General features: G+C 40.2%; 1 protein-coding gene across 4 annotated transcripts in view; it reads left to right on the top strand.

The window, feature by feature from the left end:
• Positions 1–26,648, top strand: part of LOC306886487 (ral GTPase-activating protein subunit alpha-1-like) — a 75,634-nt gene that overhangs the window by 3,269 nt on the left and 45,717 nt on the right. For 2 of the 4 annotated variants that reach the window (XM_079443624.1, XM_079443625.1), the window contains exons 2-24: positions 4,871–4,981; positions 5,680–5,729; positions 6,321–6,378; positions 7,525–7,568; positions 7,787–7,964; positions 8,720–8,835; positions 9,154–9,292; positions 9,435–9,643; positions 10,560–10,805; positions 14,568–14,738; positions 15,302–15,430; positions 15,633–15,781; positions 15,872–15,995; positions 16,270–16,507; positions 16,656–16,820; positions 19,010–20,251; positions 23,397–23,521; positions 23,856–24,069; positions 24,157–24,333; positions 25,419–25,571; positions 25,684–25,877; positions 25,992–26,090; positions 26,419–26,574. In XM_079443624.1, the coding sequence (XP_079299750.1) occupies positions 4,871–4,981; positions 5,680–5,729; positions 6,321–6,378; positions 7,525–7,568; positions 7,787–7,964; positions 8,720–8,835; positions 9,154–9,292; positions 9,435–9,643; positions 10,560–10,805; positions 14,568–14,738; positions 15,302–15,430; positions 15,633–15,781; positions 15,872–15,995; positions 16,270–16,507; positions 16,656–16,820; positions 19,010–20,251; positions 23,397–23,521; positions 23,856–24,069; positions 24,157–24,333; positions 25,419–25,571; positions 25,684–25,877; positions 25,992–26,090; positions 26,419–26,574 (4,487 nt within the window). The remainder of the gene's footprint in view (positions 1–4,870; positions 4,982–5,679; positions 5,730–6,320; positions 6,379–7,524; positions 7,569–7,786; positions 7,965–8,719; positions 8,836–9,153; positions 9,293–9,434; positions 9,644–10,559; positions 10,806–14,567; positions 14,739–15,301; positions 15,431–15,632; positions 15,782–15,871; positions 15,996–16,269; positions 16,508–16,655; positions 16,821–19,009; positions 20,252–23,396; positions 23,522–23,855; positions 24,070–24,156; positions 24,334–25,418; positions 25,572–25,683; positions 25,878–25,991; positions 26,091–26,418; positions 26,575–26,648) is intronic. The other 2 variants (XM_079443623.1, XM_079443622.1) reach the window with 2 other exon arrangements.

The raw sequence follows: 26,648 nt of genomic DNA, 5'->3' as shown, positions 1-26,648 counted from the left end.
TTGTCAGGTTGAATAAGTGATGGACATTGTGAGGATTTGTGTAATACCCAAAGAGATCAAATTATTCATAAATCAAAGTTCAAATGGTTTCTAAATAAAAATAACTATTAATATAGTATTAATAATGTTCATTTAGAAACATTATAATTTATTATAGCATAATTATTTTTGGCATCCCTGTATAATACTGTTGTCAATTACTATAAAAAATAAACCAAAAACAAAAGTAATGAGTTTAGTAATGTGTATGTAAAAAATAATATTTAGTTTTATTTGCACATCACTAATAATGCCCTTATAAATAGGGTGTTTTTAAAAGTGACATGAAAAAAACGCATTAATAAAAACATCAGATTTTGAAAATGGCAAAAAAAAAAGTGCAATTGTGCATGCTTTCTTGAATGTTTGCTATTCATCTCTGTTTTCCTTATATTCTCTTTATAAAAGGCAATCCTCATTCTGTGGTTTGAAGGCAAGAGTGAATCATTTTGAGAAGTTTAAACAGCATTTTTACTCTCTCAGTATTTCTAGTATGCCCAAAGTGATTTGCTGAACAACACTGAGAAAAAAAAAAAAAAAAAAAAAAAAGAGTTCTCTCAACTTATTTTTGTAGGAGATTCTCAACTTTTTGTTGTATAAACTTAAAACAAGAAGTTGAGAAAACTCAAAACTCTGCTGAAGCTGGTTGCCTTAAAATTTTAAGTTGGCTCGACTTGTTTTTTTTTTTTTTTACACTGAAGTATGACTCCGTCCTCGACTGCTTATGCTGTCTCCATAATGGCATAAGTAACCCTTGGTCTTGAATATTTATCAGCGTTTATCTGGACCAGGTCTCTATGTTGGCTCTGGTGTTCATGCTAGCTCCCAGATATATAAACAGACTGGAGCGGGCACTTGACTGAAGTCTGTGGATGCTGTGTGAGCGTGCAACCAGGACCAGCTGCATTAGGGGTGATGAGTCGAGCTGGACTGCGTGGAGGAGCTTTAAAGCACAAATATTGACTTGTGTTGCTGGGCTGCGGCTTGCAATAGACTTCAGCATCAGTAAAGAGACCTGCTCACATCCTGATTTCTGAAAGAGACAAATCTGAAGCTGGACAGATTGTGTTCATGCAAGAGAGACAAAGTATAAAGGGGCATTTTACACCGTACATAATGACATAGGCCTAATCTTTGTTTCTTGTGATGTTGGAGATATTTTGATCTAAACGTTTATGCATAAATGCATGAAATTTGGTTTGTAGATTAATATAAAATATGCATTTATTTTGCATGCTTTCTTCATAAAACTAACATTGTAATCAAGCCACGCTTAAGATATTAAGCATGAGTTGGATCAGATGGAAAAGCAGCAACAAGTGGGCATTTGTGTGTGTTTGTAGTAGAGGTTCTTCTCTTGCTGTTGTCTTTATCTTGTTCATTGGAGTTTGTAGGACATGGTTTTCTGAAAAACCACTGAGAGTCATATTTATCGTGAAAAGTGCTGCACAAATAAAATTTATATGAATCAAAAAATTCAAACTTTATATGAATCAAAAATTCCAGATAATGTTGGCTTAACACTCTTAATATTTTTATCACACACAGTATAAATGAGAGAGAATGAGCTTTATTGCCAGGAATGTTTACACATACAAGGAATTTGTTATAGTGACAGAAGCTCCACAGTGCAACAGAATGACAGCGACAGGACACAGATAATAAAAAGAGTACAAATATACAAAATAGCAAAAACACAATATATAATATAGACAATTATGTATGTACAGGTGATATGTGCAAATTTGAAATGTAAATAAGTATGTGTGTTAAATAATGTATAATAGTGGCTTTGCTGTTATGCATGAAGTATGTACCCTGCCTATACATTTATTCAGTGGGGTCCATTGCAGTGGGATCATCATATTTGGGGGTTCTTGGCATCTACACATTCGTTAAGAGACAAAACTTCTCAGAGAGCGTTTGTCAGCGCTGACTGATTGCACACTAAATATTAGCACAATAAAGTATTTTCCAAGAAGTTCACAGCTTACATTTATTATTTGAGACATGTCTTTTCCTTTTCAAGGTGCCATCGAATGCACTGATACAGTATTTTAAATTGTTCTCTGATATCTACATAGAAGGTATGTGGCTTAGGTAAGGGCAAAAAATCTCCAGAAGCGATTTTACATGTCCATTTCCAACCCTAGGATTTTTCCCTAGAATGAAACGGTCTGTTATTGGCTTATTTGGAAGGGTCATGAATAATAATGAGCTCTGCTCTGATTGGCTGTTTCACAGTGCGGCTCATTTCAGTAACTCACAGCAAGAAGGAAACACAGGGAGGAAAATATATATTTAAATACTTTCTCTCGCAGTTATATCGTCAGGTAATTATACTGTATATAAAATGTGGGCATCAGGGAGCCGTTATTAATACGCGAGGCATTGAAACTGCTTTTGAACGATCGGTCGATCACGTTATAGTTTCACTTTCAAGATACGCGATCGAACGAACTATGTTTATATTATGGAGCAGCAGTACTTACCACACATTTTACAAGATCAGATGCTTGTCAGTGGTGCTCAGGATCTGTAAATCATTCGCCATCATCCTCATCTCTCCTTACTCTGTTTATGTGGTAAGTAGAGGTGTGCAATATGACGATTTTTGATCGTGGACGATAAAAATGTCTCCACGATCTGCTTTTGAAGAAATATCGTAGTATCGCGCTACAGCACACATTATGTCAAATACAGTTCTGGCGCCTCCGTCTCTATGTACTGTATAACACGACATACAGCAGTAGAGTTACTCTGACAGGACACTGCACTTATTCATGATCGCAAAATTACATTATTTGCATACAAGCCTTGCTTGTTAAATGTTTGATTCGCGCGCTGGTCTGATGTGCGCTTTTTCTAAGCGCATACACCTGAAGCACGCGCACTAAAAAGCCTGTCTAACAGCGCCTGATTACTCAACTAACTTATCTTTTGCGCTAATACTGTCAAAACACACAAGGTTTACATAAAGACTCAGTTGGTTATCTCTAAAATGAAAGTAAATAGTTAAGAGAGAAACAGATGCGTGCAGGTCTTAAAGGGACAGGATACTAAACATGATGTTGATAGTTCACCCTAAAATTAAATTTCTGTCATTATTTACTCACTCACATGTTGTCCCAAACCTCTATTAATTTCTTGTGCTGAACCCAAAATAAGATATTTTGAAGAATGAGGGTAACCAAACAGTTGCTGGTCCACATTGACTTTGATAGTAGCAAAGAAAAATCCTATGGAAGTCGACCAGCAACTGTTTGGTTTTCCACCTTCAAAATAGCATTTATGTTCAGCAGAAGAAAGAAACTCATTCAGGTTTAAAACAACTTTTAAGTAAATGATGGTATAAAAATAAAACATTATGACAGAATTGACAGACAGATGACAGAATATTTATTTTGGGGGGAACTATTCCTTTAACGTTAACAAAACAACAAAACGCAAAGAGAAAATTCACTCCCTATTCTTGACGGAAAAACTTTAATACAGTTGCTTTAGGAATCAGTCTATGTAGTGTTTTATTTTTATATTTGTTCATTCAATTTCATTGAATGCTCCTGCTAAATACACCTATTGTACCTGAAAATAATCAGAATCAGAATGAGCTTTATTGGCCAGGAATGTTTACACATAAGGAATTTGTTGTAGTGACAGAAGCTCCACAGTGCAACAGAAAGACAGTAACAGGACAGGACACAGGTAATAAAACAAAATAACAACAAATAGCCAATAACCAATGTACAAAGCAGCAAAAAAATACATTTACATTTATTCATTTAGCTGACGCTTTTATCCAAAGCGACTTACAATTGCTATATATGTCAGAGGTCGCACGCCTCTGGAGCAACTAGGGGTTAAGTGTCTTGCTCAGGGACACATTGGTGTCTCACAGTGGATTCGAACCCGGGTCTCTCACACCAAAGGCATGCGTCTTATCCAAAACAATAGTTTTGTTGTTTTGTTAAATACACAATATATAATATATAATTATATATAAAGCACAGTTTATTTTATTTGTATATTATGAGTATTTGTAATGTGTATCTTTTGTTCTTATTTTTTAATAAGAAAGATAAAATGACAAATTTACAAAGTCTTTTTTTTTTTTTTTTGTTACCTTGAAAGGCTTTGTCTTTCTAGTTTGGCTGTAATGCTCAGACAACTTGTAAAACCAAAATAGTAAAACCAACATGACAAAGAATCACGATTAAAATCGTGAATCGTGATATTTCTAAAAAAAAAAATCGTGATATGATATATTTTCCATATCGCCCACCCCTAGTGGTAAGTGAAATCTTATGTACTGCAGTGTAACAGGCTACAGCTAGCAAAGAGCTAACCAGGTCCCTTTAGTGGCTCACGTTATTTTAGTATAACCTGTTATTTGATTAAAGACACCAACCCATCCCCTGCACAGCTTGGAACATAACATTTATTTCCAAGGTCTGCCACTTTCGCTGTTGTCCGCGCTTGTTTATTTACAATACCTGCAGAACTTCTGATGGTTTGGCTGGCGGCTGGCCTAGAACAAGGGCGGGTTTATGCAAATGTTGGGGTCGTAGTAGTGATCCCGACTGTTGCGTCACAGTCGGTGTTATGTTCTGATTCGCCTGTTTTTCAGTGGTCTTTTTTTTATTCACGAGATTTACATAAGAAGGAGGAAACTATATCAAGGTAAAGACAGTTTTTCATTCTATGGCACCTTTAAAACACCACCAAGAAAATCATTCAGTTTTAAATTGTACAACTCCACAAAAGTGATTTCAGAAAAGAAAAAAACATCTCCTAAAATCACTAGTTGATTCATTGTTTTTTATTTTTGTAGAAAATGCGGAGCCTGCTGAACTCAGACACCTCTTCGAGCAGAATTACTCCCACATCTACTATGTGTTCTTTGAAAACTTTGTCACCATCGAGGTTAACCTGAAACAGAAAGGTAAGACCTGCAGCGCTTCATTTTGTCTCTCACCCACTGTCTCATGAGAATGTTCTCTGCACTGTTGTTTGATAGTTTAATGTTTTTCAGGTTTCGATTGCGTTGTTTTTCAGCTGGCCTACTCATTGTGTGCTCTCAGCAAACACACAGTCAGAAATCACCGTGTTAGTGAGCAAGTTTCCATGAAATGGCTTATGAAGGAAAATTAGCCAGCCCCCAGTTAGCCATGTCCGGTCACACGGGCTCATTAAAGTGCACAGAAAGCACAGCCATTGTCTCGGAACACTGCACAGTTGCTCATTGAGTATTCAGAGAGCTGCTCACTGCTTTTGACCTCTCATTTGATGTCTTAACATTTCGTCTTGTTCTGTTGCAGCTATGGTACAAGTTCTTCAGATTGCTCGGTACAAGTCTGTCATTTCAGAATATCAAGTTATGTCATTTTGATTAAAAGTGACAAGGTCTACAAAAAAAAAAAAAAACATATATATATATATCTTTCAATAAAATTAAAATGTATTGATTTAAAAAGATTGTTTTGAGCTCTTGGTCTTGATGCCACATGTTGAGTGTCCCATGTTTCCAGCAGAGATACGTGATCCTTGTTTGTTAGACTATTAATAGCAGCCCTGTGGGTTTCTGTGATCCCTTGTTGACGTTCAGTATGTTTTGTTCTTTTTTTTTTTTTTTTCCTACAGGTCACAAATCGCAACGAGAAGAGCTTGATTCTATTCTTTTTATATTTGAGGTAAGAAATATAGATAATCATTGACGGCTATTTAAACGCATTAGTTCAACCTCATCAGCTTTGATTTCATTGTGAGACTCTCTCCTGTCTCGACTCTCATTCACATACTCCCATCTGGCGCAATATAACTGTTACGTGATCCACTAAGTTCATATTTACTGAGGCATCAGTTTCATCAGTAATGAGATCATTGATAGGAGAGATTGACATGCACCTGACAGATAACTGTGAGTCTTGCACACAGAAAACAGGTGTTCTTTACCACACCCTAAATGCTTCTTATGAGTCACGCTGTAGCTTTTGATCACCTGGTATGCCCCTATGGGTTGTTTGTAATAGTGAAGGCTGGAGACACTTTAGATGCCCCGTCTTGACAAGACAGGCGTGATGTTTTCGTGTAGGAGAGCTATTGCAACATCCCGGCCTGTTGTCACAAGGAAGTCTAGTAATGCGTGTTTGCACAAATCTGTTCATCTGTTTTGAAATGTAAAAATGTGCTCCATCTCTTTGATTGAGTTGTTTAAATGCATGTGCTAACATGAGTATATATAAAGTCATGTCTGTAGTCTAATCCATGTGCTTACCTTGCAGAAAATCCTACAGCTGTTACCAGAGCGAATACAAGGAAGATGGCAGTTCCACAGCATAGGTAAATGCTGCTGTTATGTGTGTTTTTGCCTTTATTTTGACTGGACAGTGTAGACATGACAGGAAGTGAACTGGGATAGAGAGAGGGGGGCAGGATTGGGAAAGGTCCTCGAGCCAGCATTCGAACTCAGGACGCCACTAGCACAATGCCCCTGTTTGTTGGCGCGCTGCCGACAGATACGATTTTTGAAAGTGTCTTATGATCACCAAGGCTGCATTTATTTGATTGAAAATACAGTAGAAACAGTAATATTGTGAAATAGTTTTACAATTTAAAATACCTGTTTTCTATTTGAATATCTTTCCAAATGTAATTTATTCCTGTGATGCAAAGCTGAATTTTCACATGATCATTCAAAAATCATTCTAAGATGCTGATTTGCTACTCAAGAAACATTTCTTATTGCTATCAATGTTGAAAATAGTTGTGCTGCTTAATATATTGTGGAACTGTTTTTTTTATTCTTTGATAAATAGAAAGTTAAAAAGAAAAGCATTTATTTGAATAACATTATAAATGTCTTTACTGTCGCTTTTGTCAATTCATTGCTTCCTTGCTGAAGTAAAAGTACTAATTAAAAAAAAATTCTTCCTGACCCCAGACTTTTGAACAGTAGTGTAAATGGAGTGTGGCTTTGGACCTTTCACTATAGGCGGTGCTAAAACAGTCACCAAGTCACATATAGTTAGGGCAGAAAACTCAAATTAACGTGGAAGAGATCTGATGGTGATATTTTGCACCTGGTTGGGGTGGTCTTAATATCTTGTATTGTCCGGTGGTCTCTCCTTTTCCTCTGCTCTGAAGTCTTTTAGCAGAAGGATACACAGACCACCAAAATAAACACAGAGAATGCCAAGGACCTGGGGCCCAGAAACACCCAGATCTGACCGAGAACTCTGACATTACAGTCCTTCATCAGTGAGATAAACAATTTGTGACAACGACAATAACATGAAGGATTTTCAGATTTATTTTACTTTGCTCTTTTCTTAATAAACCCACATTCCATACAAACAAATAAACATCACTGACAGATTATAAGCAAAGAGACCAGAGCAAACATGCTTTCCTGAATTATCTAGTAAGCCAGCTCATTTATAAGCTATGAATTTGTTCCTTAGATTAAACTACTGTGTTGCTTCATAGGTCTCATTCTGAAGAAACTGCTACACACTGGAAACTCCCTAAAGGTATTTGTTACTTGTTAAAGGAGTTATTGTTCTTTTGTTTTTAATTTTAAATAAATATTTTGCTATCCTTATTTTCTTAAAGGGTTTTGTCTTCGAGTGCATAATTTTTCAGTACATATTATTAAGGTGTCTTTTTGTTTGTTTTTTTTGCTGACATGGTTGTGAGGGCTGCTAAAAATCATTTTAACCAATAATGTGGTTGTATGTTTGGTGTATAGATTCGAAGGGAAGGGGTTCGTCTCTTCCTTCTGTGGATGCAGGCTCTGCAGCACAACGCTCTGAGAGAGCAGCTCTGGATCTTCGCCTGTCTAATCCCAGGATTCCCTGCACCACAGTCCGAACTAGGCCCTCGAACCCTGGATAATCTGATCAGCCCTGCCCTTAACCTTCAGGAGCGTGAGTGTTTGTTTGCAGTCTCTCACATCTTATGACCCAATCAGATAATAAAATAACAAAAACCGATTAGCAAAATCTTCCGCAGAGATTTCTTTACACTTTTGTTGTATTTTTATTTAGTCTCTAAAGGACATGTTTAATGTTATTCAAGATTTCTCTCACCAAAATAGTCATCTTCATTTTTCATGACTATTTTCCATCCTCTCTCTGACATTTAAAATTAAAGGGGTCGTTTTTTGCCTCTGTAGCTTTAAGACTTAGTTAAATGGCCTTTGTTGGCTATATTAAAGTGTTTATTAATGTTTTGAATTATTTGTTTTAATTTCAGTTTTATTTAAAATTTTAAAGTTTACTGTGTGCTTAACTTTTTTCTAGTTTTTATTTCTATTGAGCTAAAATTAATTTTTTATTTTAGTTAATTTATTTTAGTTATTTAATTATAATTTTAGTACTTCAAGCTTAGTTGTATGTTAGTTGCCAGAGCAAGGTTTCTAATATTCATTTATATTTTTAATAAATATTTAAATTTAATTTTACATTAGATTGATAGCAATTACCAATTTATTTGTAATAATTTTAGTTGTTTAGTTGTTAATAAATAACAACACTGGCTCATTGTTGTGATATCATAACCACACCTTCTTCTGAAGTACTAAGTTCTGCAGTTTAGCTTCAATAAATGATTTGTGTGGACTGTGCAGGAAGATTTGTGTTCAGTATCTTCACAGTAAACATATTTTTGTCCATTTCTGCAGCTCAAGTGACCCCAGAGGAGATCAGTCCCCTGGTGCCGCCCCAGTCAGGAGACAAATCCCAAGATGATCTAACTGGCTATTTCCTGGAGGCTCTACTAAAATACATGGTAAACCAGGTACTCCCCTCCTCCTACTAACACTGCTGATGCTAACACGGCTGGTGCAGGCCCAACACTAAAGCTGCCGAAACCAAACTTACATGCCACTGACCCCAGATCTGCATGCATTTGATGCCAGATACCCTTGATGCAGCGGTGTATTTCTCTGGGGCTGTAACGGCTGCTCTGCTTCACTCCCTCCCTAACATAAACAACAGCACCACGGACTGCCTGCCTCCACCAACCCCACTGTACTCCACCAAACACAAACAGGCTGTTCTGTCCCAGCTGCTGTGTATGTGCTCAGCTTTCCATGTGTGTTCTGTCTGCCTACAGGCCAAAAGTCTAGAGTGGAAGTGCAAGGAGAACCACGAGAAGGGGTTTGCCTTCTTGTTCGCAAATTTCAAAAAGTATTATCTGCCCCATATCTTCCCCAACTTCTCCAAGGAGACCAGTTTGTACAATCCTATTCTGGGTAAGAGTTAATGATCATCCTTCTTTATGACAAAGCAAACCTATTTTTTATCTCTCCTTGTTTTTGAGGAACTATTTAGCCAGTTATAATTGCTCAGGATGATAAGATGTCTAATTTGGATTTGTGTCCTGTTTTATAATAGAGGTTCCACCCATGAGACCAAAGCCTTACTACGTAGTTGTAAAAAGAGACCCAGAGACCAATGAAGCCCTGTACTGCACTAAAGAGAACTTCCTCAATGCCAGAGTCATATTTATCCGCTGGCTGGTCTCCTTCTGGCTGGAGCCGCGGTCAAACACAGGAACACACATCCCTGGCATGGAAGGAGAAAACGTGCCAAAGAACATACAGGTAGCAACACACAGATCTTCACATGTATGATGCAGTAATGGTTTTAATGTAGTTTTAGGGTTGGCGTTACTTTTAAAAGGAATAGTTCATCCAAAAATGAAAATCTACAGGTTATTAAAACTTCCATAAGGTCCATAAAGGCATTGTAAAACGAATCCTTATGAATCAAGCACTTTAGTCCAAGACTTGTGAAGAGATACATTTGCTTCATGTGATGAACAGATTTAAAGGGATGTGGTACACATATATGGTAAACACGGAAACTCAAATGTATCCAGGTGGATGCTGCACACTGGTGGTGGATAAGGAGACACCACCCCTCACAATGTAGAGCGCTTTGAGTGCTTAGAAAAGCAGAAAAGCGCTATATAAATGTAATTAATTATTATTATTATTATTATTATTATTATTGAATGTGCATGCATGATGCAATGAGAACCAGTGTTCTAGCATGCGATGCACGCATGTTTACCATATGTAATTCACTCCATGTATTTATGTTTATATTTAGGTAAAGGCCTGAATTAAGTCTATTCATCAAGTGATTGTATCTCTTCATAAGACATTGATTAAATCAATTAATATGGATTTGTTTTGCAGTGTCTTTATCTTCATAGTTTTGGTTTCCTGGACTTTTAATGGAGGGGCAGAAACCTCTCAGGTTACATTAAGAATATCTTAGTTTGTGTTTCAAAGATGAACCAAAGACTTATGGTTTGAAATGACATGAGGGTGAGTAAATGACAGAATTTTCTTTTTTGGATGAACCAAACCCTCTAAGGTCTGGACTTGTAACCGTGAGGTTGTAGTTTAAAGTCTTGCTACACAGTTACACATTTAATCCCAAGTAGCTCCTGGTGTTGTCTCAACGCCATTGAACAAGCTGAATGTTTATGCAATGCTGCTGCTGTTTCAGAGAGCGGCGGCGGGTCTGGCTGCCCGAGGGGAGGATGGCGGCCTGAGACCAGATGGTCTGGATGGGGGTGGAACTGGCGAGCCGGAGCAGTCGCACTCCAACACCAGCACCCTGACAGAGAGAGAGCCCAGCTCCTCCAGCCTCTGCAGCATGGATGAAGAACACCTCACCGACATTGAGGTGGTGCGTCGGGTCCTGTGCTCCTCTAGAACCAATGTCAACTTTATCACCGAGATCTTTCGACAGGTAATTCTATCATGAGGAACAGAAGGACTTCAGCAATATATTTACTAGGACTAGATGTTAGAATCCCTTGACATTCAGCAAGCACTATTGTTGGAGATGTCCTTTTGGATGGAGTTAAATTGCGGGGATGACCGCCTGGTGCCTCCAACACGACACATCATCAGTTGTGCACCCCGGCCTCATTGGGTGTTTCGGCCTTTATCACAATACACCCTCACCCGAGGCTGGCCCACCACAGGCTGATCAAACCTGGGTGTGTGTCGCACCGGAAGCTCCAGGAGGACACTTGGGAGCCCATACAGTCTCCTTCCGCTTCAGCTACAGCCAGTGACTGCTTCTTTCGGTAGCAGTTGCAAGGTCTTTGATGGTCTTCCGCTGAGCCTGTCCTCTGAGTCCAACCTCTTTTAACAGCTTTATGGTGGAACTAGCTACAAAACCCCTGCAGCCCACTTCCACTGGACGCACATTTACCTTCCATCCCCGGTCCTCTGCTTCGGCAGCCAAATCTCCATATCGCAGCCTTTTCCTTTCAAATGCCTCATTGATAGCTTCCTCCCATGGCACTGTCAATTCCACTATAAAGACATGTCGACAGGATTTTAATCAAAGGACCAGGTCTGGGCGCAGGTTGGTCGCCGCAATTTTGGGTGGGAAGGTAAGCCTCTGACTTACGTCTACTCGCATTTCCCGGTCCCGGGCTGCATTCAGTGCGCATGAGTCTGGAGGCGATCGATTGGTCGAACATTTTACCCCTTCCCGGACGAAGGATGTTGTTTGGCGGAAGGTAGTCTGGGATTCCAGGGGCATGGCGTTAACGGTTACCCTCTTACTCTCCAGTGTACCAGCCAGGCACTTCAGCACTTGGTTGTGGCGCCAAGTGTATCTGCCTTGCGTAAGGCTGGTCTTACATCCCACCAGGATGTGTTTCAGGGTTGCTGGGGCAGAACACTGGAGACAGGCTGGATCCTCTCCAAACCACAGATGTAGGTTGGTTGGAGAGGGCAGGACATCATATGTGGCTCTGATGGTAAAGCTCAACATATTGGACTCTGTGTTCCACAGTTCACTCCAAGTGATCTTCCTCCTCCCTCTACACACCTTCCCACCTCATCCAGCGGCCTTGCTTGGCTTGGGACACTGCTCTGGCACACCTGTCCGCTTCTTCCTGGTGTCGCACCTCCTCAACCACCAGGAGCCGGCATTCAGCTGGAATAGCCTTCTGCCATGTGGGTGTTGTCATCCCCAGTCCTAGGCCCCCTCTGCCTTGTTGGACTTGGCCCACTATGTCCCTATGTCTCAGAGCGGACTTTGCCTGTGCCACTGCTACACCTGGCCTCCACTTCCTCCCTGTGGCTAAGGCGGGAGCAGCCCCTCTGACGAAGGGATCCCGGGACTCTGTGAGGGTCATTTCAAGCCTTGCTTTAGAGCATTTGTACTCCTCCACCGTGCTTGGGATTGGTAGAGAGAGGGCTCCATTGCCATACAGTCCTATGCTGTTGAGGCATCTAGGTAGTCCAAGCCACCTTCTCACCTGCACATTCACCAATCGCTCCAGTCGGTTGGCGTGGGATAGGGTGACCTCATAGATGGAAATTGGCCACATGAGGCGGGGCAGCAGTCCGAACTGAAGGCACCAGAGCTTCAGCTTTCCTGGGAGAGCAGTGCTGTTGATCTGCTTCAGGCCACTGATGGTATCCTGCTTTAGTTGTTCCACCTGTTTGGTGTCTTTGAGATCTGTGTTGTACCACTGGCCAAGGCTTTTTATGGGCTTCTCCAGGATAGTTGGTATCGGCTCGCCATTAATGAGGAACCTCTCATTTACAATCTGGCCCTTGACAATGGAGATACTGCAGGATTTGCTGAGTTTAATCTCCATTCGTGCCCATCTGATGTTTCCCTGGAGTTTGTACAGCAGGCGTTTGGTGCATGCGTTAGTTGTTGTTATGGTCATAATGTCATCCATATACGCCCTGATTGTAGGAAGTTGCAGCCCACTCTTCAGACGTTCCCCTCCAACTACCCAACGAGATGCCCGAATTATTAACTCCATTGCCATGGTGAAGGCCAGTGGGGAGATGGTGCAGCCCGCCATTATGCCTATTTCCAAGTGCTGCCAGGCAGTTGTACTATCCTGAGTTGTAATGCAGAACTGGAGGTCCTGGAAATAGGCTTTGACCAGCCTTGTGATGCCCTCTGGGACTTGGAAGAAGTTGAAGGCTGCCCACAGCACCTCATGAGGCACTGACCCGAATGCATTGGCAAGGTCTAAGAAAACCACATGCAAGTCTTTCTTTTCCTGGTTTGTACCTGGTGCCAGATGACATTTGCGTCTTCCAAGCATCCTGAGAAACCACTTATCCCTGCCTTCTGCACTGAGGTGTCAACATAATTGTTCTTTTGCAGAAATGCTGAAAGTCTTTGGGCCACCACACTGAAGAAAATTTTCCCTTCCACATTCAGTAAGCTGATCTGGCGGAATTGGTGGATGGTTGAGGAGTTCTTCTCTTTGGGAATCAGGATCCTTCCTGCCCTTCTCCATGCCTTAGGTATGATGCCTTTTTCCCATGTCACTTTCATTGGCTTCCAGAGGACCTTCAAGACGCCCGGTGTGTTCTTATAGAGCCTATATGGAACACTGTTGGGCCCAGGGGCAGATGCTGTTCTTGCCCGCTTTACTGTGTTCTCAACTTCGCTCCATGTTGGGGGTCCTGTGTCCAACTGGTGCTCAGGTAGTTGGATTGGTGGCATGTCATCGGGGATGGTGGCTGGCACATGCCTCTGATTGTTGGAGTAGGTCTTTCTCAGGTACTCCTCCAGTTCTCTCACAGGTACTTTGAGAGTCCCAGTTTTCTCCTTGAAAAAGAGGTCTTTGGCGAACTTGTAGGGATCTCTATAGAAGGCAGTCCTTGTTCGCTCTTTCTTCTTATGTTGCTTTCTCAGACCTTCTGCTCTTCGTAGCGTTGCAAGGCGCCACTTGCTGTCAGCCTGCAACACCTCAATTCCTTCCCTTTCCATTTCTGTGGCCTTCTTCCACAGTCTTCTCAGGCATCTTCTCTCTTTCACAAGTCGATTAATCTCTTGCTGTCTCCTGGATTTAAGATGGACTGAGGGTTCCTTCTGAGTACTGTGGACCTTGCGTTTCACTCCGAATCTCTCTAAGCCATAGCTATAGATGATCTCTCCTATCTTCTCCAATTTTCTTTCGGCACCTCCTTTCAGACCTTCTAGGAGATGGACGAGGTCTGTGTCGATGGCTTCCCACTCCTTTTTCTGGCAGGATTTAGGCCACAGAATTTGAGGTCTTTCCCGGGTTGTCAACTGCCCTTTCACAGTAGTCACTGGTTCCGAAACCAGAGTTCAATATATTTACTAGGACTAGATGTTAGAATCCCTTTACATTCAGCAAGCACTATTGTTGGAGATGTCCTCTAGCAAATGTAAATGTCATTGAAAGAGGAAGAAGTCTGGCACATTTTGAAGAAGTTGTGATGAGAGAGGTTGATTGTTCTGATCAGGGACTTCTTTGTCCTAGAGTGATTGTAGTTCACAAAGAGGAACTGCTATGTGTGAGAATTGTTAAACATGAATAAGGACTGTAATGACCCATATTCTGTAGATCTCAAAAACCCTGTTCAAAATGGTGCACTTGATGTGTACAAAAGCCTTTTTTGGTGTGACCTTTTAGTCACTGATACCTCTAAGTATATACTATCTGTACACTGATGCTGTCTGTGAATATAAGAGTGTATTATATTTTTGCAGGCATTTCTGCTACCCATGTGTGAGGCTGCAGCCATGCGTAAGGTGGTGCGGGTGTATCAAGAGTGGATCTCTCAGCAGGATAAGCCTGTGTTTATGAGAGAGCCAGAGGAAGACCGATTCCCAGGCCAGCTGGATTCCACCCATGAGCAGAGAACTGATAAAGAGGAGGAGGTAGGTGTCTCTGAAGTTGACAACAGAGGAATGCAAAGGCAGTTATTACACGCTGAGTCAGCCTGCACAACAGCTTGGCCCCTGTTTTTTTTTTTGCATCAGGCATGTCAGTGGTGGTATTGGCTAATATCCGCTTTTTTTTTTTATTATTGTCTTCCATCTGGCTAAATTGATGTAAGAAGTTTATATCAGGGATTATTTTTTCCCAATTAAAAACGTGTACTTTTTCTAAGCCAAGTTTCTGAAGTATTAAATGAAATGTATAAAATAGTGAGTATTTATATACTGTATGTATGTATTAATTATAAAACACAGGATTAAATGGTTGACCGTAGTAATAAAGTCACCAACATTTTTTACTGTCTATAATATTATATTATAATATAATATAGTATATTATAATGCATTGAAAACAACATTGGAATTTTAGTGTTTTTTTTTTTTTATATAATTTTTTTTCCATAAAAAAGCACGTTTTTATATTGACCATCTAAGCAATTATCTGTTATTAATACTGTACTGCTGTTGTTTACCAGTCAATGTCTGTTCTGTTTTGTGTGTAGGATATTGGGCTCACAGTGTCCGTTCACAATCGAAACCCTAATTGGTGTAGTAGGAATTCTGGGAGTAAATCCTCTGATTCTGAGGTATTGGAGTATAATGTCCATGCTGGTGTCCAGGCCACACTACAGGTAAGTTTTAGGTGTCTGTGTACAGCTAATTTACGAACTATACTGGAAACTGAAAGATTGTAGGTTCAAACCCTACAAAAATAGCTGGCTGTTTATTTTTTTATTTTTTGGGGGGGTGAAGCAGAGTTCAGTTCATGGAAAGTTTTGTGGAACATTTCTCCTTCCAGTCTCAGTTCACCACTACAATCTTTTTTTATTGCAGGTTTTCATCACCAACTCCTCCAACGTCTTCCTTCTGGAGGCAGCCAATGAGCTGAAGTCACTTCTGGAAGAGCATGTTGACATGTGCAAGCGTGTGCTCAATATTTACCGCAGTCTGGTCATGCATGAAACCATGAACCAGAAGACCTGGTATGACCATGACATTGCACTTCATTCCTCTGGTCTCAGGTGTCTGCTTGTAATATGTGCTCATCTTGATTGTATTTGTGTCCGTCACAGGGAGCAGATCTTGCTGGTGTTGCTAAGGGTAACTGAGTGTGTGATGAAGAGGCCTCCATCTATTATGCCTCATGGGAAGAAGAGCAACATTTTATCGGGCCGTTTGGCTGGGGCCATTTTTCAGGTACCACCCACTAAAATACCACAGCAGTTAGCTTTTTAAATAAAAAATAAATGAATTACTAAAACTTAATCTATAATTAAAACTGAAAATGTAAAAATATAAGCTATTTTAGAATATTATTAAGTACTATATAATATATAAATAATTAACTAAAATATTTAGTTAATAATTAATTAAATAAATTATTTTTAATAATGAATTAAAATAAGTTCTAGTTAATATGTTGAAGTGTCTGATGTAGTCCATACTCTGTTTGGTCTGTCTTCCTGTTCAGACTCTGATTGTGGCTTGGATCAAAGGGAATCTGAATGTGTACGTCTATCGGGAGTTGTGGGATGACCTGCTGTCTGTACTCTCATCTCTCACCTGCTGGGAGGAGCTGGTCACTGAGTGGTCCCTCACCATGGAGACACTTACCAAGGTACTAGCACGCAACCTTTACAGCCTGGACCTGAACGAGCTGCCCCTGGACAAGCTCAGTGAGCAGAAACAGAAAAAACACAAAGGCAAAGGTGAGTTTTTACAAAAATACAAAATCACAATGAATACTTTTAATGCTTTTACACAGATGAAGGTAGTTGCACAACATGCAAACTTAAGCTCTCATACCAGCTTCACTATCATACATATACGTGATATATTTGTCACTGCTACCTCTAGGTGGCGCCCATGAGTGCCAGAAAATCACTGTGGATAGGTCGTTCTCCAAAGGCTGGAGTCGAGACCCACCAGGCCAGGCTGCTGCCATGAGACAGCGCAGCGCTACCACTGCTGGTTCACCAGGCATTGAGAAGGCCAGAAGCATCGTCAGACAGAAGACAGTGGGTGAGTGTGTTTCAAACCTTTCTTGTCCTCTCTTCCTGTCAGTTTAAACCTATTTTAGGTTGTTTTAAATTGTGCAAACTTTGCTTATGTTTTTATCTTCATTACTCTGTTATCCTGGTTCAGAAAAACAAAGATGAGCAAAGATGAAGATATTTACAAGGAGAGAACATGATTGTGTTAAACAATGTCCTTTCTTAAGGTGCAGTTACATTACTGTAATTTCGGCAAAATTTTGTTGGCAAAAATGTCTGTTATCAATAGTGTAGAGATGTTTGAAGCTCCACTTATCGGATATCGGATATAAATATGCTTGGGAAAATATTTCATCCTAACATGAAATTCCAGGTCGAGAGGATTTCTATTGAAATGACTGGATTTATGATAAATATGGAATGTCTTTAACACGTCATGTTTCTCCTATAAACTTCACAATCTGGATTTTCCAGTGACATGATGTTCATGTGTATGTCAGTGCTAATCTGATATGCACTGAGAAGGTCACTTCTTTACCTCTTGTTTGTAATGCTCACTGCTTTCTGCCATCACTTTCTCTTTTTCTCTCTCTCCATCATGTCTTTCTCTTCCCTAACTTCTCCTGTGTCCCTCCATCACTCCTTATCTCGCTCTGCCCCATTTCCCTTTCTCTCTCACACTCTCCGTCGTCTTGTCGTTCTTCTCTTTTTCTCTTTCTGGGTGTGTGCGGTCTGTAGCTCTGCGTAGTTGCTCTACGGGGGACAGTCTGCTGTCCTCAGCCTTTATCCGCAGTGCTAAAAGCGCACCTGTCCTGATCCACCCCGTACACCCTCTCCTGCCTGATTCTGTCCTCACTCCCCTAGCTGACGAGCTGTCAGGTAGAGCCCTCTATGCCCGTATCGGCACTCTCGCCTCTGACTGCGTCCTGCCCTGTGGATGTGCATGTATATGTATGTGAGCACACTTCCTCTAGTTAGCTTCCCCTGCCTGTGTGTTTTATGTGTATAGTAATTTTCATTTAATAGACCTGAATGAGTTTTTTTTGTGTTTTTAATGTGCAAGATTTCCTTCTCATTCATCATTGCTTTAAAGCCTCATGCATTGACGCAGATGCTTTCTGACAGGATGAATCTCAAGACAAATGTTAAGAAATGTTTTGGTCACATTGATCCTCAAATTCAAAAGAATAGAAAATAAATCATCTTTTGCTGAAATAAAAAGAAATGTTATCCTATTTTTAACATTATATTTTCCCTTCTGGATTTATATGATTTTATTTTATTTAAAATTAGAAATAATATCGGTACAATTTTACAGTAGGGTACAATTTGTTAACAATAGTTTTAATTAACAATAAATACAATTTGTAACATTTATTAGTCTGGTTTAATGTTAATTTCTTAATATACCCCTTTAATTGTTGCGAGTACATTAATGTAAATTCATTAGTTTAATTTGAGTTTTAACTTAAAAAATTAAACCTCTATTAATATGTGTGAAAATTAGCATTTACTGCTTATAATAATGCAAGTTAAAAGTTATTCTTTGTCTTTAGTCTATGTCTTTGTTGTTCAGGATATGGAATTCATCAATGTTAATCAACCTTTTCATTTTATTTTGGGGTGGAATATGACCCAGACATTTCTTTGTGTGCACTTCACCCAACAGAACTATTGAGTTCTGCATGTGTGCGTTTGCGTCTGTACTGGTTTCTTTTCCTCGTCTTTGAGAATCTACAATATTATCCTTCTTGCATCACCATTCATCCAATATAATCCCTCTTCACACCCAGAATTTTTGAAAAAAATACCCTCTACAGGTTTTACCTTTTGTCTGCATTTCATGATCATAATATTAATCTAGAACAACTGGGAGAATGTCAAAATAGAAGCATTCATTTATGTGTCTTTTAAAGTGATTAGCTTTCTTTTTGCTTGTGATCTTATACGTTTCATATTTACCTTCGAGATTAATTTTTAAATTTGATTTAATTGTTTTATGTATGCATGTGTTTTTTTTGCATGTAAAATGTGGCCACTGTGGATCAGTTGACATGATAAAACTTTCTAGGTCTTTTCATCACCTCTTAGGTATCTGAAATTTTAAGACTTAAAATGTAAACTTGTGTCTTTAAGATAATATTACTGACCATATTCTTGTATAAACACACTTGCATGTTTAAGCGTGTTGATCGATAAATATCTGTTCGTGTACAGACCTGGAGGAACCTCCCATTGTCCAGCGTGGGTTGCGGATCCGTCACTGCTCTCAAAGTGAGGAGACCCCATCGTCCGAGTTGTTTTCCGCCTCCGGTGAGATGGAGCAGCCTCCGCTCCCCCGCAGCAGCAGCGCCTCTGACATCATGGAGCCCTTCATCGCAGAGCGGGTCAAAGGTGCACTTCCTGTCTCTGACAGTCCCTCTCACTCCTCCCACTTTACAACCACCGCCTCTGAGTCCCCCCACAGTTCCCCGACCCCACACCAGCTTACTGACCCACATCACCCCCCCGACAGCCAGGCATCCCTGGAGGTGGGCGAAAGCATCTATGACCATCTCTGCCAGATGCCAGGGCAGCAACCCCCCTTTATCCCTGATTGGTCCTGTCCAGCAGCGGCCTCGACCAATCAGATCCAGGGAGAAGGGGAGGAGGACGTCTTCAGCAATTTTAGAGAGATTCGTAGCAAGGAGGAAGTGAAAGTGGAAGCAGGTGTAGATAACAGGCAGGTACAGTTTGGGGGAAGTGGGGATTGGGCGCTAGAATGGGATAAAGAGATGGAGCAGAGTGAGAAAAGTTTTTACGAGTGCTTAGAAGAATGTGATTGGGATTTAAGTGTTAGTACGCAGCCAGCAGAGGGCAACAAAGTCATGCAGTTACACCGGCAGAACGCCACGGACAGGGCTAGCGAGAGCGAGCTTAGTCCACAGGCTTCCCAGGTTGCACCGAGGCCCAAGCTATCCCATCTTGACCCCAAAAAACGCCACAGCGGTGGTGTCCATGTCAGCTTCCGCCCATCCACAGAGTCTGTGCAGTTTCACAACCCTCTGGACCCCAAAGAAGCGCACTGGAAGACCCGTCTCCGCCGTCTCGGCCACTTCAGCAGCCACTCGGTTGGGGCGAGCGGGGCAGTGGCAAAGGGCGTGGGGGAGGGGGTCACCTGTTGCGAGGCGGTCGAGCGGGATAGAGGCTCCATCAGCGGAGCTAGACGCGGCCGACTTGGCCGCCCGACTCTCCGCCCGCGGGGGTCCCGCTCTAGGTCTCAGGAGTCAGGGTGCAGCCCGTCACGGCAGCAGCAGGTGGCACTGTTGGGCGGGGTGTATAAGTCTATGGTCCACGCTCTCTCCAAACCCAGGGCCCAGGCAGCATCGCCCCAGCGTCACAGCAAAGTGCCTGCCACTGAGGCCCCCCTGAAGGACCTGTACTCTCACGTTATGGGCTATTTTGGAAGAAAAACATCAGGTGAGGACTCGGTCGACTCGATGTCAACATGGAAGACATGAAAAATGTGACCAAAGCGCCTGTGCGTTTTCCCTTTTTTTTTCTCTCTTTTCTTGTGACTGTTTGATTTTTGCTGAATGTGGATTGAATTGAAGCCTCTTTTTGTATTTTCTTTCAAAGTAGCTCAATTCCAAAAAAAAAAAAAAAAGACTCCCAAAAGACCATCGGTCCCCTACCTGTGGGACGGCTTCCCCTCCTCCTCAAGCTTCTGGGACCTAATCTTTGCTGCCCCTCTTCCCCTGGATGCTGCATGCAACCTCATGCCTACCTCCCCGCCCTCTGTCAATCTCTCACACATGTACATGCACACACATGCTCACTGACACATTCATAAAACACAGTGATCTTTAATACTACCTAATGTTATGTGTTTCAGTTCTTAATAACGTCATTTTACTGAATAGTGCACCAATAAATCTTTTAGGGGGAATTTCCTAAGCGCTTTTTTTTCATAATGGGATCTAGGGCTTCAAAAATGACAAAAAAAAACCCACCCCTTAAAATAGGCTTTCTTAGTCATATGATAGGGGTGTGCGATAGTGTGATTGCACAGACTAAATATATGCATGTGTGTAGAGACAAATGAGTTTAAATAAAAGAATACTGAAAACGTTTTTTTAATTAAAAATTAAATTTACGCTTTATACATGAAGACTGTAAGTATGAAGAGATAGCGTGAATATATTTACACTGCAATTACAATTGTATGTGTTTATAGAATAATATTTTTTTTAAATAACACATTAAATTATTTAAAAGATTTAATGATTCTTTAATTATGAACAAAAAAAAATCAAGTTAAAAAAAGAGTCATTGAGTCAGTCATATAAATGATTCATTCATAAACATAATTCATATTCAAATTCAAACATAATCAATAAAAAAACCCATTGTGCAACGGTTCTGCTCCAGACAGTTTGGAACTATTTTTGTCGGCATTCTAACTGTATTCTAATGCGGCTGCATAATGCAGTGAATGCATGGACAAGGCATGTTTTGATTGTTTTTTGCAAAGTGAGTGACATAATAGTTTTAGCTTGCACATTTTTAAAACAACAATTCTGTTATTATTGTAGACTATATATATTGCGCACCACTATGATGCTTTTTTGTCCTTTTTGAAGCATTTTTGAACAGTTTCTGATGACAGAATTTAACAGTATACAGCTGGTGTAGTTGCAGTGTTTTGTATGGCCAGTAGAGAGCAGCACTATCACTCTCAAAGAGCACTGTTTTCTAAATTGAAGTCTTCTGGTACTGCGTGTTAAAAGCTTGCTGGCTTGCCTGTAGTGTAGTAGCAGGAGTCACCTTAGAACGGCTCCTGTGGACAGTTCAGTTGCACAAGCTATTAGTTAATCAGGGCCCTCATAACTTAAACACAGCTTGTAATCTAAACTAACCAGACTTCAAGAAGTATCCAAATGCCCAAAGTCACCACCTCACCATGTTGTGTTGGTATGATTTGTTGTTAACCAGTGGCTCCCTAACCCTTTGCTTTGGGTTGAAGGCTGCCTCGTCTTGCTGTGGGTGGCTCCTCTAACATACTCACTGCTGTCTCACTTTAACCTCAGTCAGCATAAGGCTCACTAACTCTTAGGTTTGGACTTCCAGGGTTTGCTCTGTCTCTCTCTCGGTCTGTCTCTGTTTGGGGACTGCATGAACTGTGAGTAACTGCATCGCTTCACTGGATGAAATCAGTTTTGTGGTTGGCTTCCATTTAAAGATTTTGTTTTTCTGTTTTTGTTCTGGTTTAGTGTTATATGAGTTTAATGTCAAAGGATTTTGGTTGTGTTTAAAGGGCAATAGTGCTGAGTTTCATTCGCTCAAGTTTTTCACCACAAACTATTTCACTGTCTTGTGAATGTTAACGTAGATTCAAGAATCAAATCCATTATTATTTGTTTTCATGCTAATTTTAGCTGATTTTACAAGATTACATTGTTGCCATAATGTGAAAAACATTCACTCCTCTTCAAAAGTTGGGGGTCAGTACGATGTACTTATTTGGTTAGTTTTGAAAGAAATTAATACTTAATGGGGACGTTCAATAAGGACGTATTAAATCGATAAATAGTTACAGTGTAGTTGTTTATATGTAACAAAGGGTTCTATATCAAATAAATGGTGTTCTTTTGAACATTCTATTAATCAAAGATTCCTAAAAAAAAAATGTATCTCAGTTTTCACAAAAATATGAAAAAAAAAGTTTAAACAAACTGATATTATCATTGAAAATGAGAAATATTTATTGAGCAAATCAGCACATTCTAATTATTTCTGAAGGATCATGTGACACTGAAGACTGGAGTAATGATGCTGAAAATTCAGCTTTGATCACAATCACAGGAATAAAATGCATTTCAAAAGAAATTGTAAAAGTATGTTTTTTTTTTAATGGTATTTTATGGTTAAATTTAACTGGGGCAGTCGTGGCCTAATGGATAGAGAGTTGGACTTGTAACCTGAAGGTCGTAGGTTCAAGTCTCCGGTCTGGCAGGGATTGTGAATAACCAACACTCTCTCCACCCTCAATACCACGAATGAACACTGCTCTGGGTGTATGTTCACTACTGTGTGTACACTTGGATGGGTTAAATGCAGAGCACAAATTCTGAGTATGGGTCACCACACTTGGCCACACACCACTTCCCATTCCCCTTTATTTTAAATTGCAGTAATTTACAATATTATTTTTTTTATATATTTATATTTGTAACTTCGTTTAAAAACATTAAAACATCTTACCCACCCCAAACCTATGAAGCTAAGATATATTTTATTATTAATTGAATGTGAACAGATTGCCATTATGTAAAAATAATAATAATAATAATAAAAAAAAAGATATGAAAGAGGCAAATGTAAAACATGAGCAAAAAAACTTAATGGCACTGTTGTCCTTTAAGAAAAATGTGTTTATTTACTCACTGTCCCCAAACTCAAATAAACTAATTCATAATTATACTCAAGTGCTGTAGAGAGAGTCGGACACCACTTCAAAGAGAGTCAGTTAGTACTTATCATTCTGCTAGGTCATCTGTGTTTGCACCCTTTTTGGGAGGTCCCTGTAAAATACTGATGTGCCTTTTTGTGCCTGTTGTCTCAGCCAATAAAGATGAGCTAACACCGAAGATGAGGCCCATGTCCAACGATCCTGGCAGCAGCAACCCTAATGTCAGTGACCTCATGGACGAATTCATCCAGGAGAGACTGAGGGCCAGAGGCACTTCTGTATGTCTATGCAAGCATTCAGTATGCATAGTCTCTAAAACTACATCTAATTAAAGAGATGTATATATGATTATAGTTCCATCTAAACTTGAACTGCTTAGATGGTAGAACATTTTACGCAGTATTTTCTTTATAATTAATCACACTAAATGATTGCATTAAATTGAAATGCCTGATAATAATTGTAAACAAATTAAGCAAATATAATAGTATTTAAAACTACAAAAGTTTCACGTCCGCTAAATGCTGCATAATGCTTAACTAATCCAGTTTTTGATTCTACTGTTGTATATTATTTTTAATGTACATTATCGTTTTCCCATGTTCTTTTTAGGCAATGACGAGGCGTGGCAGTAGCCCAGGAAGTCTGGAGATCCCCAAAGATCTACCAGAGCTCCTGAACCGTCAGAACGCCACGCGTCCTGCAGACGACCCCGGTGTGCCCTCTGAGTGGACCTCCCCAGCCAGCGCCAGTGGAAGCGACCTCATAAGCTCTGACAGCCAATCAGATTCCTTCAATGCTTTTCAATATGACAACAAATTTGAAAGTAAGTAGTTCAGGTGGAATTTAAAGGGACAAACCAGTACTGGGTTTTAAAAGAGGTTGATAATACTGAATGTGTGTTTGTCTGTAGATTTCAGCTTCCCCCCTGAAACATGTGCTATGGCTTCTGTGGATCAAGATAGTTTGGGAGGAGCAGGTCAGACTGCAGAGGAACAGGAGCTTTCCAGTCTCACAACACTCCACAATGACTCGGAGACCAGCAGCCTCAGTCAGCACGGACTGTCAGCTGACACTGTCACCATTACTGGTACACATTCACACTCATATACAGCAGGGTGTAGAGGACAGATATCTGACAGTTTGTAGGTTATATGAACTGCTATCATCGCTGTAAGAAACGATCTTAAATGGATAACAAAAGAAGTCTTTCATTTTGGGGGGACGGAAAGACAGTAAATCGCAATACGGCCTGTGTTTATTAGCATATAAGTAAATAAAAAAGGTAATCAAATTAAATTAATTGCTAAAATAAGTAAATAAATGTGCAGCCTGGATATTAAACTGTATCTGGCATTTAATTCAACGTAAGCTCTTGTGGTTTGAAATTTGAATTTAAATTGTTTTGATTTCCTGGTCTTAATGCATATTTGATTAATTTTCAGTATTGTACTATTTGATTCCAAACCAGTCACAAGTTTTCTTTAGTTTTAAGTTTCAATTTTAACATGCATAGCACATATGTTGTAGTTGCATTGCATGTAATGCAAAGAATGTGAACTGATCACCGAATGTAATTTCTGCAGAAACCAGCAGCAATGAGAAACACATTATACTGTAATAGGCAAATAATTCATCATCAGTAGTGGTTCCTTCAGGCAATTAAAGCAGATTGCTTTCATTCCGATTGCATACTATACTTAAGTCCACACAAGCAGCATAATCTCTAACCCTTATTTTCAAGAGCACTAGGGTGTTGTTTGGTAAACCCAAAACTATCCAAACTAACCTAATCAACGAACATTCCCCATGTTAAAGGGATAGTTCACCCTAGTTTCCCTACTATGGAAGTCAATGGGGACCAACAACTATTCGGTTCTTCAGAATTCTTCAAAATATCTTCTTTTGTATTCTACATAAGAGAGAAGCTCATGCAGGTTTGGAACAACACGAGTAATGATGACAACACTTTTATTTTTGAAAATAAATATTTCATTTAAGTGTACAGAAAGTTTCTTTGGGTAAAAGCATCTGCTGCTTTTATTAGTTGCTTCAGAACACTCTGGTATCAGTCACAGTGTTCCCATATGCTGTATTACTGTCAATGGCTCATTGCAACACATTTCTGTGACATGTTTAGAGATCTAAGTGTTGATGCTCTTGATATTTCCTCAGGTTCTGAGAGCGCGTCTCCAATGCACTCTCTGGGAGGCTCACGATCGCAGACGCCGTCCCCCGCCACGCTGACTGCCGAACACGTCCAGCATAAAGATCTACAGCTGGATGAGAAAATGCACCACTCTGTGCTGCAGACCCCTGATGACCTTGGTAACATATAGATGGATAGATAGACATACTTAGCTATGAATATGCAAACTAGTACTCTATCTGTTGCATCTTTGCCATCTTTATAATGAGCCTGCTTGATTGTACTTTTCAGAAACCAGTGAGTTTCCGACAGAGGACTGTAGTGTGATGGCCGGCGGCACTCTGACCGGCTGGCACGCTGATGTTGCCACAGTGATGTGGAGGAGAATGCTAGGCATTCTGGGAGATGTCAACTCCATCAAGGACCCTGAGATACACGCGCAGGTCTTTGACTACCTCTGCGAACTCTGGCAGAACCTGGCCAAGGTGAACACACACACACACACACTCTTGCTCTGAAAGGATGATTTACATTGCCGTTACTAATCAAATTCCAGTTGAAAAACGTCCTTGTGTCTCTGTGTTTTTCTGTCTCTCTAGATCAGAGACAATCTCGGGATCTCCCTTGACAACCAGTCGTCTCCACCCCCGCCGAATCTGATTCCACCTCTGCGGATTCTGACTCCCTGGCTTTTTAAAGTGAGTTCAACAATATATGCGTCTATCTGTCTGTCTAAACAATAGGTCTGTTCAGTTATTCTACTGTTTGTTCTATTTGTCATTCAATTGTATGTTTGTTGTATTTTTTTTTTTCATTCTATCATTTTTTTTTTTTCTATTTACTGTCATTCTCTTGTTTGTTCTGCCTGTCATTCTAGCTATCTTTTGTTAGTTCTGTTGTTCTATCTATCTGTCTGTCTGTCTATCTATCTCTCTATCTGGCTATCTATCTCTCTGTCTATCTTGCTATCTATCGATCGATTGAGATATCGATTGTTTATAAAGGTTTTGTGCTGTCTGTGTGCAGGCCACTATGTTGGGCGAACGCTATAAGCAGGGCAAACTCCACGCCTATAAGCTCATCTGTAAGATAATGAAGAGAAGACAGGATGTTTCACCCAACTCTGACTTCCTTACACACTTCTACAACATCATGCACTGCGGCCTGCTTCACCAAGACCAGGTGTGTTTGTGTGTACCTGGTCACCATGTGGATTGACAACTTTGCACAAAACTTTTGTGTTGACATCTTCCCCT

This window comes from Barbus barbus, assembly GCF_936440315.1.
Source record: "Barbus barbus genome assembly, chromosome: 20".
NCBI lineage: Eukaryota > Metazoa > Chordata > Actinopteri > Cypriniformes > Cyprinidae > Barbus > Barbus barbus.
The sequence above is the reverse complement of the archived record's forward strand: the minus strand, read 5'-3'. Positions and strand labels throughout refer to the sequence as shown.